Source organism: Bacillus rossius, chromosome 13 (genome assembly GCF_032445375.1).
Source record: "Bacillus rossius redtenbacheri isolate Brsri chromosome 13, Brsri_v3, whole genome shotgun sequence".
Classification (NCBI taxonomy): Eukaryota; Metazoa; Arthropoda; class Insecta; order Phasmatodea; family Bacillidae; genus Bacillus; species Bacillus rossius.
This window is the reverse complement of record NC_086340.1, coordinates 14,889,953-14,903,882: the sequence shown is the minus strand read 5'-3', so window position 1 is coordinate 14,903,882 and position 13,930 is coordinate 14,889,953. Positions and strand designations below refer to the sequence as shown.

Below are 13,930 nucleotides of genomic sequence, written 5' to 3'. Positions count from 1 at the left end.
TAATGGCATCAAAGAAGGATGGAACACTGCGCTTATGCGTGAATTTTAATCCTGTGAACCGGTGTACGTTCCCAGCCCCGTCTCCGCTGATAAACATTACTGATTTCCTGGTCGGGCTGGGAGATGCAAAGATCTTTACCACCATTGATCAGAAATCCAGATACTGGCAAGTGCCAGCGAGCCCTGCTAACCGTCCCAAGACGGCGTTTCTGGCGCCTGACGGTCAGAGGTTCCAATTCTGTACCATGCCTTTCAGACTACCGGATGCCCGCTACCTTTCAGAATATGATGATACACATCTTGTACAGGTATTTTGGCAAGTTGGCCACTGCCAACCGCGATAATATCATCTGGTCCTGTACGCGAGAGGACCACGCTCACCACTTGGCATTGGTCCTCGAATGGCTGGTCAGGCATGGTGTCACCTGTGCACTCCAGAAGTGTCACATCTGGGTGGACGAGATAGAGTACCTGGGCACATTGTGATGGCTGAGGGATGCAGTTCGAGACACGTGCAACTGGAGCTCAATGAGAAGAAGCTGGCGAAACGCACTAGAAAGCAGCTCCAGAAACTGATGTGACTACTGAGCTGGCTACGGACGTTCATCCCACACTTCTCAACGGTCACATTCTTTATGACTGGCCTTCTGTCACCCAAGACCAAGTTCTGGTGGTCAGCTGCCGCGAACGATGCCCTCTGCCTAGTCAAATCCCTGTTACGTCACTGCCACACATTGTCGCGCCTGCAGCCAGACCGACGTTCGTAGTCAAAACTGACGCCAGTCGGGACGGGATGGGTGCGGTTCTCTACCAGGTCGATGACGAGGAGTGGAAGCTGGTTGTCGAGTATGCCAGCATCAAGTTCAGCTTGGCCAAAATACGGTACCACGTAAACGAGCAAGAATGTCTCGCAGTGGTCTGGGTCATCCAGAGATACCACCACCACCTCGAAGGCGGCACGTTCACGCTGCGTACAGACAGCCAGTGCTTGCGCTGGCTCGAATCAGCACAGGGCCGAAATTCTAAGTTTGCTCGTTGGGCCTTGATGCTCACAGGTTCTCCTTTTCCAATGAGCATGTGCCAGGAAGGGAGAACCAGCTGGCTGACGAGCTGTTGAAGTATCCAGAATCGGACAATGAGTTACATGACACCCAGTGGGTGGTATCACCTCTCTCCGGTGCCAGAGCCCGCCAGCGACTTGTCACGAGGTCCCACCGTTCACACTGTACACACGGTAGGGCCCACCAGCTGCCATTCACGACCCTAAACCAGCCACAGTAGCGGAACTTATCACACATGTGCGCGAGGAGCAGCACCGGGACTCAGTCACGTGCGTGTGCCTAGCCGACTAAGGGGCCGGATTGGTCCCAAATCACTGGAGTCTGGAGGGGCTGCACCAGACTAAGGGGCCACACAGTAACAATAGACGGCAGGCGTATGTGCCTCAGCAGTCAGACCCGCCGTTCGGCACTACTTCCATGACAACACTAGAGCCGGTCATCCCGATGCGGAACAGGCTCTGGAGGGGTAAAGCGGGCTTTCCACTAGTCATGTTTGGCCTCAGACATTAGACGTTACGTTCAGGCCTGCCATGTCTGCCAGCAGCGAAAGTCTCAGTGTCGTGATAGCAAGGTCCAGCAGGTTCCACACGGTCGCCATGGACATTTTGGGGCCGTATCCTTGCATGTCCTGTGGCCAGCACTTTATCGTCGTATGCACCCATGTCTTCACCCGCTGGGCAGAGGCGTTCGCGGTGGCCAATGTGAAGGCCAGTATCCTGATTGCACTTCTGGAGCATGAGGTCTTCCGGCGATACTGGTACATGGGTGTCCTGCTGACGGACAACGGAGTGCAGTTTGCTGGGAGGTAGTGGATATTGTCCTGCGGTAGGTGGGGTGAAGCACCATACCACATCCACCTACCATCCTACCGAACGTAGGAATCAGGACATCAAGACTCAGTTGCACATCAGGTTAGATGAGGACCATACGAAGTGGGACTTGCACCTCCCCACCCTCCTGTATTGTCTGTGTTGTAGAACCATCCTGGTACAGGATTCTTCCTAGTCGAACTGATGCAGGTCCAGGTGGGAAGAGTCGTGGAGCAGACTCCAGTAGAGTAGCGAAGGGAGGAGGCGCAGAAGCGCCAGGTGCATTTCTTGGCGCAGCTCACCCCCCAGTCAATTTGTCCCCCTGCGGGGGTCAGCAGGGCAGGGGAATGGGTTGACTGGGGGGTGTGCTGCACCAAGAAATGTGCCTGGCACTGCTGCACCTCCTCCCTCAGCTCCTCTACTGGAGCCTGCTCCATGACTCTTTCCGTCTGGACCTCCCCGGACAGGTCGAGGTTCCGGCCCTGCATCAGTTCAGCTGGGGAGTATACTGTCACCATATTGCTTCTACGACGCAGACAATACAGGAAGGTGGGGAGGTGCAGGTCCCACTTCGTATGGTCCTCATCTAACCTATTGCGCAACTGAGTCTTGATGTCCTGATACCTACATACGGTAGGGTTCTTGCATGGATGGTAGGTGGATGTAGTGTGGTGCTCCACCCCACATACTGCAGGAAACCTTTCACTGAATCCCCGCGTACTGCACCCTGTTGTCCGTCAGCAGGACACCCAGGTACCCGTATCGCCGGAAGACTTCACGCTCCAGAAGTGCAATCAGGGTACCGGCCTTCACATTGGCCATCGCAAACGCCTCTGCCCAGCGGGTGAAGATGTCGGTGACCACGACGATGAAGCGCCGGCCTCGGGACATGCGAGGTTACGACTCCTTAATGTCCATGGTGACCATGCGAAAATGCACTTGAGGCGATCGTGGAACTTGCTGTACCTTGCCAGCATGACCTCGGGACTTTCACTGCTGGCAGACCCGACAGGCCTGAACGTAATGCCTAACGTCGGAGGCCAAACATGGCTAGTGGAAAGCCTGCTTGACCTCCCGCAGTGACTGTTGTGCGCCAGGCTGACCGGCTAGCATGTTGTCATGGTAGTAGTGCCGAATGGCGGGTCTGACATCTGGGGCACGTACGCCTGCCATCTACTGTTTCTGTGGGGCCCCTTAGTCTGGAGCAGCCCCTTCAAGCTCCGAAGATTTGGGACTAATCGGGCTCTACAGTCAACTAAGCGCGCATGTACGTGTCAAGGTCCCAGTGCTGCTCCTCGCGCTCCCGTGTGATCAGTTCCGCTACTGTGGCTGGTTTAGGGTCGTGAAGGGCAGCTGGTGGGCCCTGCTGCGGGTATATTGTGTACGACGGAGGCTCAGGCCAGTCGCTGACAAGCCTTTATTCCAGGGAGAGGAGATTCTCCTACCCTCAGTCGTCGTGAATCTTGTCCGGTTACAGTTGCCTCGACAGCTTGTCAGTTAGCTGGTTCTCTCTTCCTGGCACTTGCTCAATGGAAAAGGAAAACACTGTGAGCATCAAGGCCCAACGAGCGAACTTGGAATTCCGGCCCTGTGCTGAGTCGAGCTGGCGCAAGCACTGGCTGTCGGTACGCAGCGTGAACGTACAGCCCTCGAGGTGGTGGCGGTATCTCTGGATGACCCAGACCACTGCGAGTCATCTTTTCTCGTTCATTTAGTACTGTATTTTGGCCGGGCCGAACTTTGCACTGGCATACTCGACAACCAGCATTCGCTCCTCATCGTCGACTTGGTAAAGGACTGCGCCCATCCCGTCCTGACTGGCGTCAGATTTGATGAAGAGGCGGAGCTCTGGATCCAGGCGCAACAAGATGGCACAGTGACGAACAGGGACTTGACTTGGCAGAGGGCATCGTCCGTGGCGACTGTCCACCGGAACTTGTTTTTGGGCGACAGAAGGCTGGTCATCCGGGCTGTGACTGTTGAGAAGTGTGGGATAAACGCCCACAGCTAGTTCAGTTGTCCCATCAGTTTCTGGTGCTACTTCCTGGTGCGTGGCATCGGCTTCTTCTCAATCAGCTTCAGCGTTACACGGGTCTCAGAAGTCATCCCTCAGCCGGATGTGACACTTCTGGGGTGCACAGGTGACCCCGTGCCTGGCCAACTGTTTGAGGACCAATGCCAAAGGTGGGCGTGGTCCTTCCACGTACAGGACCAGATGATATTGTCGCAGTAGGCAGTGGCGAACTTGTCAATATAGCCGTACAAGATGTGCACCATCATGTTCTGAAAGGTAGCAGGGGCGTCCATCAATCCAAACGGTATATACAGAATTGGAACCGCCGTCTGTCATGTAACGTAAACGCAGTCTTGGGACGGTTAGCGGGGCTCACCGGAACATGCCAGTATCTGGATTTCAGATAAATGGCAGTAAAGATCTTCCCATCTCCCAGCCCGACCATAGCATCAGTAATGTTTATCAGCGGAGGCCGGGCTGAAATCGTAAGGCGGTTCACAGGCTTAAAATTCACGCTAAAGCGCAGTGTTCCGTCCTGCTTTGTTGCCATTACTATTCTTGAGTTGTGTGGAGAGGTGCTGGGTTCGTTAACCCCGTCGCGCAGCATTTCATGTATATGTCTCCGAATAGTGCCCTGCTCACGGAGCCCATATCCAAACACCTTATCGTAAGGTGGCATGTGGGGAACCATAGGAATCCTGTGTTCAGTAACGGTGGTGCGCACGGTTGATGAGGTCAGCATACTCAGTGGTCAATGTTGTGCCGAAGATCGCTAAGGCAGAGGGGAGGACGCTGGGGGCGGTGGACTCCGTAGCCTGTTGAGAGGATGGAGTTGCCCGGCACGGATCTCTACGGTCACGTTCATCTGCTCAAGCCATGGAGCCCCCAGGATGAGTTCTTCCCGCAGGTCAGGCACCACTAGGGCGTCGATGTGACTGACATGATCCCTGTTGTCGAGTCTTACCTTAGTGGTGCCTGCCGTCGTCGTGCTTGCGCTCCTGGTGGCCAGCTGCTCCACTCTTGGGCAGGGCATTACCTCGGTACTGGGGACCAGGTGCGACGAGGTGTGCCGCAAGGTAGGAGTGGCTCGCAGCAGTGTCCACCAGGGCCAGCAGGTCTCGCGCGTTCGTCCGGACAGGGATCTGGAGCAGCCCGGGTCCCTCCGGCCCCAAGCGGCCGAGTCTGGGTAGCTCTCCCTCCAGGTCGGCAGCTGCCGTCATGGTTGCCAGGGCCGCGACGCCAGCAGCGGATCTTGTCGGCGCCCCGGGGTGCGACCTGTCGTGATGTTGTCGGCCTGTCCCATTGGCGTCACTAAATAAAGCATAATTTTGCTTGGCTTCTTATTTAATACAGAAGTCTGTGGAATAAAATACACCACAGACGAGAAAATAAAGTCGTACTCAGGTGTAACAAATAAGTGTAAACCAAGCTGTGCCTGACCACATGACTCGTGCTGCTATCTATAATTTTATTATAGCCTTGTGTATGAGAATGAAAAGATAAGAGAGATAAGCCAGAGAGACTGCTGACAGGAAGGTCATTTCTACTTGCAAGGGGAAGAAAGAGGTGCATATATAATAAAGACATGCACTGAGCCACTACGTTGCACGTGGAACTGCCTTCTAGGAGGGTGGAGGCACTAGTAGTGTTACTAGAAATCTTCTAAACCACCATGAATGCAGCTTTTAGATTTATTAATTTTTCTACTCAATTTTTCGTACGTTCCCAAACATACATCACTACAACAATTGATCATTGTTAGCTAGCAAAAATATGTTCAATTATTTTCAATGTCATTGCTTTCACATTTTATGAGATTTCAAATGCCCGAACCCTAGCCTGAAAAATCCAAACGCAATCAAAGCCGGATTATAGAATTTGCCGAACCATAGGTCGCCAGATTAAAGAGTATTTACTGAATCAATTTCGAAAGTCAAGTTTGCTATTAAGTTAATCAACAGAATGTAAAAATCTGCAAAATCGTAAAGAAAAATTTCAGGCTAATGTTCTAGTGGAAATCAAAACTTAGTAAAAACAACATTAAATAAATACATACATTTAATTGTGAATAAGTTTAACTGTATTATAAAAATCATTTATTTAAATCAGATACATTCTTACTCTTACCTGACGAAGTAGATGAACTAACCACCGGAGCTATTTCCTTGATACAGTTTGCTTGAAGAATATTCTTGTGGTCGCTCTCCAACGTGTACACATTAACTCTTGAGTTACAAATCTAAAACAATTTAACAAATTTTTCAGTACAAATTAATATGTTGTTTCATAAAAAATAAATTTGTATTTGTTACCACCCTTTTATTAGCTTAACCTGTATGTATGAATAAATGAATGAATGAATGGAGTAAGTAATAAAATCTTTCCATTAAACTTTTACCCACATTTTGATGTCCAAACATGTTGAAATTTTGCATACATATGAAGAACCTCTGACAATACAATATTTTGATAACTTAGGACCTTAGAGTTAAAGGGGAGTAGGGGTGGGATTCAGAGGGTGAAAAAAAAAAACCTTATTTCGAGCTATGGGTAAATAACCATGATTTTTGTTTATCCACGTATGCATTTAAAATTTGGAGTGTTCCCAATTCAATAAATTTTGAAAATTTAAGAAATTTTTCTTTTTGATTGAGTATTTCCGAAGTTGGGTTATGGTAGAAAATGTGCCTGGGGTTCGACTTTCTCCCCCTCGGAGGGGGGAGGGGTTAATGACACAAAATTTTAAAAATGTATTCTTTTTTGGTTTGGAGTGTTTTCGATCCAATAGGTCGATTTATGGTGGGAAATGTGTCAAGGGAGGTGTTAAAGCCCTAAAATTTTTAACAATCCTGCAACCCACCTTGGAGGCTGATTTTAGGAAAACCCAGTGCTCAGTTAGTGTGTGTGTAATATAAAGAACATCCCTGCCGAGTTTCAAGTCTGTAGACATAAAATATACTTGAAAGATGGTCAAGAGTTTTCATTTTACCTAGAACTCACTAATTTAGATCACTCTTCCATAAACATTTGTTATTTAATTTCATAATAATTTTTAAACTAGCAAGCTAAAACCATTGCTCTAATTTTTATTAATTAATTTATGTCTGCAGCTCTGTGATTAGTGCTGTAGTAAACAATGAAGTACAAAATGGGTAATGACAACTGTATCAAACATGGCGACATTTTATTTTGAGACTAAAGATAATAAAATAAACTTAGCAAGTTAAAAAAATTAAAATAAGTTTTTTGTCCAACAGCTGAATAATGCACCAATACTCTGTATAACTAAAACAAAGGGGTGCTTGATATAATTTGCCTTAAATTTTTTGAGTGACAACAAAAAGATTTGCAATAGATCTTCTATCCATAACTTTAGGATATAGTCGATAGAAAAATTTTAGGATATAGTCATTATGAAAATTATTACTATATATAATTATACTTAAAAACAATAATGAACTTAAAATTAGTAATGGGGTGCTGGATATAATTTGTCTTAAATTTCCTATTACTAATTTTAGGATATAGTCATTACAAACATGAAAGAAGACAGCAACCACGCTTTTAGTTATACAGAGTAGTGGTACATTATTTGGTTGTTGGACAAAAAACCTTATCTTAAAATTGTATTTTTTTAAATTTTAAGTTCATTCAACAATAAAAGTTTTTTACTAAAAGTTTTTTACTAAAAGTTTATTTAGATATACTACTTGAGTTATAATCTGAATAAATAATGTAATATTTGTAGTGATATCTCCAAATGTGATGTTTCTCTGTCTCATATATATTTGTTCTTTCACATCACTACAAGTATTAAAATTTATTTTTTGCAACACATGTAAAAAATGACATTAGTTTTGTCCAATGCGGCGTCACTTTGATTTCCACTAATATGAGAGCGAGAGCAGTAAAAATAACCTACATTTGTTTACTATTTTATATACTGTATCTACCTGAATATAATGCTATGATTTTTACGAAAACTCTGGAAACTGCAAACTTGTATCTTGCCACTAGGAATGACTTCTTTGATTTTTACGAAAACTCTGGAAACTGCAAACTTGTATCTTGCCACTAGGAATGACTTAGTTAAAAAAACTATAGGATCTGCCTCTTAAATGTGTGACTTATGCCACTTTAGACCGCTGTTAATTACCACCTCCTGAACCTCCACTTGAAAAACTACACACACTGCCTGTGAATTGCATCACTTATGCCACTTTGGTCCGGGGCTTAACCTCTGCACAGGCATGACAGATGAGATGCTGGATGGAAGGAGAGGGTGAAAATTAAGGTTATCACTGAGTTCTCTCTGCTTCTCTAACACTCTCACAGGTGACCACCAGTCCACTGTGTATCACCACATTCTTTGCTTTTTGAACAGTCGCCCCTTTTGATAAGGTCATAAAAAACAACTTTTTTTTTCTAACTGCAGCTTGGTGTTTCAAAAGAGACTATGTATGTAAATCACTCTACTGACGAAAGTGGCACCAGAAAGAGTCTAGTAAATATGGAATAAATTTAATAATTGAAATAATTTTCAAATGCTTATGTACTTGAACTGTGATTCCCAATTCATAAAGTCTTTTACATAAATTCATGATCAAAAAGTTTGGGTCACATATTCAGAGTAGCATTATTTTCGGGTAAGTACAGTATTTAAATTGAGAATAATAACTTACTTGCCTTATGCTAAAGGAAATTACCAAGAAATGCCCATTTCTTAGTTGCGCAGTCACAGTCCTAGAGATGGATTTCATTAAAGTCCTACGACAATCATTCCACAACTTTACAAACTAAGCTTACGACTCCTGTTACGACCTACAACTACTTTTGCGACTGTCATTGTAGACTGGGTTTTACCCACTTGCTATTCTGCCAGCTATTCTTCAAAAGGATATTACAAGATGATTTTAAACAGCACAGCACTAACAGCATGGTAGTCACATTATGTGCATATATAGGGTTGAATGAGACTAATATAATTGTAACGTCACAAATGTAATAATCAAAATGTCAGACCCTTAGAAATACGATAGAACCCCAGCAGCAAATTAAGAGGATGGATGTGAGAATCCATAGATATGAAATACTCAGTTTTAAAAATAATGGCAAATACAATCCATTATAATTTGCATTTGTACAATTTGCTTATAAGCCAGAATCTGGTCACGAAAAATAGAAGCTTTAGTTAGTATTATGTCATTTAAATACATTTAGTGATGCTAGCAGAATCTTTGTTGAATCCATGCAGATACTACCATCTTGCAAAAATTATTATTAATGTAAAAAAAATTTTTACTTTACCTTGGAAAGATCATAATCATGTCCTAGATTAAGCGTTTTAGTTGTCGTTCGGAAGAGAGTTACGTCGCCCTTTAACTTTTCTTGAGGCTTGTAATTATATGCCATAAGCATTTTCTTGTAGAATGAGTTTGCAGCAGCCACGACCTGTTCCGAAGGGCACTCCGTCATGCCACCCAATATCTTTCCCAGTAGCGAGAGTCGCTCTTCCAGGTTCGAGGCAGCACTGAGACTTGTTTGAACCTGTAACGTAAAAAAAAAATTTAAAAAAAAAGCCACAAGTGTTACTTGGTGAAGTTCCTACCAAAAATATACATTAATAAACAAATTTTAATGATTTACATGTGTGCATATGTTACGTTACAGTTAAAATAAATTTTATTTGTTTGATGATTCTCTCACTTCCATTGGATGGTGCCCAAAGTGAAATCTCTGTGTAATTTTACTCTACTGGATTTTCTCGTCTTTCTGGTTTAAACATGTCGATTTTGGGTGAATTTGCCAATGAAAGCAATTGGTTTCTTTTTTTAAAAAAAAAAAAAAAATTACAATCTTTTGCATATTGATAAAGATGTAGCAAACTCCCTGAACCATGCAACTTTATCAACCACCTAATAGTATAAGAAGGAAAATCTTTTAATTAAGGATGTGAGACAAAGCTTAAGAAATTAATTGGCGAACATTAATGCATCATTTGAGACTAAGAAGGAATGGTAATTCGTAGAGCCAAGAATTTATGGTGTTATAAAATAGCAAATTTCATCTTTAAAAGTAGTGAATTTCATCTTTATCATCATTAAAAATTAAACCACGCATAATAAGTACATTCAGGCACAATTACATTGATCAGCTGCTTCAACAATTTGTGGTAAGACACTTCAAATGTGTTCAATAAACAATACTACTACATATATTGATGAGAGTGAGTTAAACAAAAATATAAATTTTTTTATAATGTTTCTCTATAGGCCTTTACCCACCTTAATGGTGACAGTTAGAAACTGTATTTATTTACTTTACTTTGAAAAAAATGTAGAAAGTAAATAACATTTCAGATTTTGAAATAAAGAACTAAACAATTTTTTTTTTTAATGAATTGTATATTTTAATAGCTATAATGAGGTATGTAATTGAGGTGAATTTCACTGCATTTCTGTGTTATTGACTTCCATTTCAGTGTTTGGCGGTGTATTAATTTCATTTTGCTGTTAACATGGTTTTATAGCTATTCACCATATAATCTAGCCTCTAGTAATCAGGTATTTTCATATCCATCTTGTCATTCCTTTTGTCAGCATTCTTCAGCGTTCATGATCTAGTTTTATTAATTGTTTTTTGAAGTGAAACTTCTTGACAGTTCAAAGGGTAAGTTGAGGCGACAAAATCATCAGAGCCTAACAAAAAGTAGAGCAACGAAGAAAGTTTAAACATACGCGGGTTTTTTTAAAATTTAGTAATGAAAAGTTATTATACATGCTTTATTGTTAAATTAAGTTTTGAATCATTCTAATAATGTTATATAAAAATTTGGAAATAAAAACTATCTGGCCAAATAGATCCCTTTGTTACAAAACCGAAATAAACCCATTCAACAACAGTACTACCTAGTACAAAATTAGTTCCGAGTTTAATTATTTATTCTTCTTTGCACTCTTTCAGAAAAATGATGTCTACTGGTAAGATAGATGACTCCTAGTAAAAATGATGTCTACCGGTACGATTGATTCCATGGTGGAGTTCCGCAATTTACCAGGGCATTATAAACCGGCGTCACTGGACTGACGCACTTGTCCCAACCAGTGGCGTAGCCAGGATTTGTGTATGGGGGGTGTTAAGAAGCATGGCCCCCCTGTTTTAAAGCGGGGGGTGGGGGGGTCCTCCCCCGGGAAAATTTGGATTTTAAGGTGTAAAACAGTGCTATTTTAGCAGTTTTCAGTTCTTAAATTTAAATATTGTAATGGTAAAAATTTGTTAATTTTAATATGAAATTTGTTTGAGTGATGAACAAGAAATTAATTAAAGATTTGGTGCTAAGGATGGGGGGGGGCGGGGTTGAACCCCTAAACCCCCCCCCCCCCGGCTATGCCCCTGATCCCTAACACTTGCCTCGTGGAAGTCGAGGTCCATGAACTTGGTCACGAAGTACGCCAGCGCGGCGGTCTCCTCCCGGTTGCTGTCGGGGGTCTCCCCCGCGGGCCTCAGGCTCTCCAGGTACATCGCCAGCCACGAGGGCGAGCCGTCGATCAGGAACAAGGACACCTCCTCCCCCATCTCCTCCAGCTGGAGCGCCATCTCGAAGGCGACCGTCGCTCCGAACGAGTACCCCCCCACGTTGTAGTGACCTCCCGGATGGACTTCTTTCACGTGCTGAAAATTCAATTTTTCTCACTAAGCTCCTTTTAAAATGTAGAAGTGTACTCTCTCTCTCACTTGACCTTTTTTCCTCCCTCTCCGCAGGGTGTCCACAAGGAAAAAATATTTCGTACCAACTTAGGCGAGAAAAAAGTACTAAATTATAATTTGTTATGGTTTTTAACAATTTAGGAAGTTATTATGACATTGCAATGCTCGAACTTAAATATCACACCACACACACACAAATTCCATAGTTTTTTTTAAAATAATTACGCTTAATAATAAAACATATTAGAGTTACAATAATATTATTATATTAAAGAAAAATGTACTAGATCTGTACTAAACCACTAAAAAAGTTATAAAAGTACTAGATCTAGTACGAAAGTACTAACTGTGGACACCCTGCGCTCTCCCCCCTCCCTCTTCTTCTTCCCCTTTTCACTCTACATGTAAAAAATAGTCTGCAAATTTTATTTCTATAAAGAAACTTGTTATCTGCAACTTGATTAGGCCTGTGCAAAACTGTACTAATGATACGAAGCAAATATCAAACTGAATGTTTAAAATATCTGCGAAGTTGAATCAACATGCGAATGTATTAGGCTACATATCTGCTATTCATATGTAATCACAATCACATATTACTGTTGTGTACAAATGTGTGCGAAAGTTTGTGCCATGCGGTCTCTCTCGGTTCTCCCACCACATACCTAACTACAGTAAAACCTTTTTGTTGCGACCCCATTTATTGCACCCACCTCTCTATTACAACCCAAAATTCGAGGAACCGTGAAAAAATTGCTGAAAATCCGAAGAAAATAAGTTTCTTGTGGTGAGTAGCGTGTTACTGCGTTTCTCTTGCCGAGTGCTGACTTGTTTTAACTGCCGCAGCAATGTTTATTTTGAAAGCTCAAGCAATTATCTTTTCCCATGGGTTGATAGAAAAAGGTCGCTTCGCCCAGGAAAAAAAAAAAAAAAAAAAGCTACGCCACTTATTCCCCACGCAGGAAAAACACAGGCTGCCGTCTGTCTCCCCCGCATTTATCTTTCTTCTAACATTCCACGTCTCGCCTCTCGCGCGTGCAATAACGCAGCGACCACACAATGAGCCGTTTTATGCTTTGTTTGGTAACAGCAGCTTGATTTTATTCGGTACAGTAGAATCCCGCCGATGCGACCCCCCTGATGCGTCCATTCCGTTCATACGACCGTTTTTAGAGATACTGTGAAAAATTTGAGCAGAGAAAGTCGAAAATTTGAGTAAAATCGGCTGAGAAACAAGTCTGTTACACTTTGTTGGGCGCTATGTGTTCACGTTTATCTTGGCGAGAGCTGGACTGTCAACGCGGCAGTGTCTAGCCAAGCTCGGCGCGTCCACCATCGCACGAAAAGCCGTCTCAGCTGTCATGTTATCTTACCCGCCCGCACGAAAAGCCGCTGTGGTAACTTCTGCGAGAGCGTAAGAAACTCGTCCGGCCAGCATCCTCCTCCCCTCCCACACCGCGTGTGACAAAAGACAGGTTGTCTAGTCCATTCTCGGTAAAATAAATATTTTTATGGGCTTATACGACTGTCCTTCGCCGTTAATAAATACTTCATAAGTTTAAGTTATTATGATACAATTTGTTTATTAGTCACACAGCAGTTTCTGCTGAAAAATTACTAATACCTCGAATTTTATTGAATAGAAAAATTTAGCAGGGCCGTAAATATATTTATTTTACTGCATAGTTACTTTTCCATCTGCATTCCAACATGTTTTTTCTTCTTTTTTTTTACGCTGCAAAGCGACGTGGGAAAGATAATTGCTTGAACTGTCAAAATAAACATCGCTGACGGCAAGGGCGGGAGCGCATCCTGTCGGTCTGTCGCTGTGATTATCTACTCCAAAAACATGTCACAGCATTTCAGGATAGCATTGTTCTTATATTGTTCGTTTATAGCCGAATGTTTTCTACCTGATTCACACAAGTTCCTTCCCCAAGTTTTGAATGAAAATAACCACCAGCCGGCTAGCATAGCCGAACTCGCGTGACGCGAATTCATTTAGCGCAAGTATTTTATGTACTTGGATTTTTTTCGTGTGGGGGGGGGGGGGAGGGGGGGAATTGGCCCGAATTCACTATTGCGACCATTCCGTTTATAAGTCCGTTTTTCCGGAAAACGTGAGGGGTCGCATCAGCGGAATTCTACATTCCTTTTCATAGGACCCTTGCTATTAAAATACATTTATATTTAAGTTTGAAAGCTTGTAAATTCCTTGCCAGAGATGACAAACCTAGAACTTGGTGTGAAAAGTGACATATTTTGACATACTTTTTTTTGGGCGTGTTTTAGTGGGGAGGGAAGGGTCCGAAAATATTTACAACGGTCTTACCCCTCCC

At 43.4% G+C, this 13,930-nt stretch overlaps 1 protein-coding gene across 5 annotated transcripts in view; it reads right to left on the bottom strand.

Annotated features, from left to right (window-relative positions):
• Positions 1 to 13,930, bottom strand: part of LOC134538267 (fatty acid synthase-like) — a 124,503-nt gene that overhangs the window by 3,359 nt on the left and 107,214 nt on the right. For 4 of the 5 annotated variants that reach the window (XM_063379430.1, XM_063379432.1, XM_063379433.1 and 1 more), the window contains 3 exons: positions 11,295 to 11,555; positions 9,192 to 9,431; positions 5,909 to 6,123 (listed from right to left, as the gene is read on the bottom strand). In XM_063379430.1, coding sequence (XP_063235500.1) covers positions 5,977 to 6,123; positions 9,192 to 9,431; positions 11,295 to 11,555 — 648 coding nt within the window. In that variant the 3' untranslated portion in view covers positions 5,909 to 5,976. Of the gene's footprint in view, positions 1 to 5,908; positions 6,124 to 9,191; positions 9,432 to 11,294; positions 11,556 to 13,930 lie in introns of those variants that run through there. The other variant, XM_063379431.1, reaches the window with a different exon arrangement.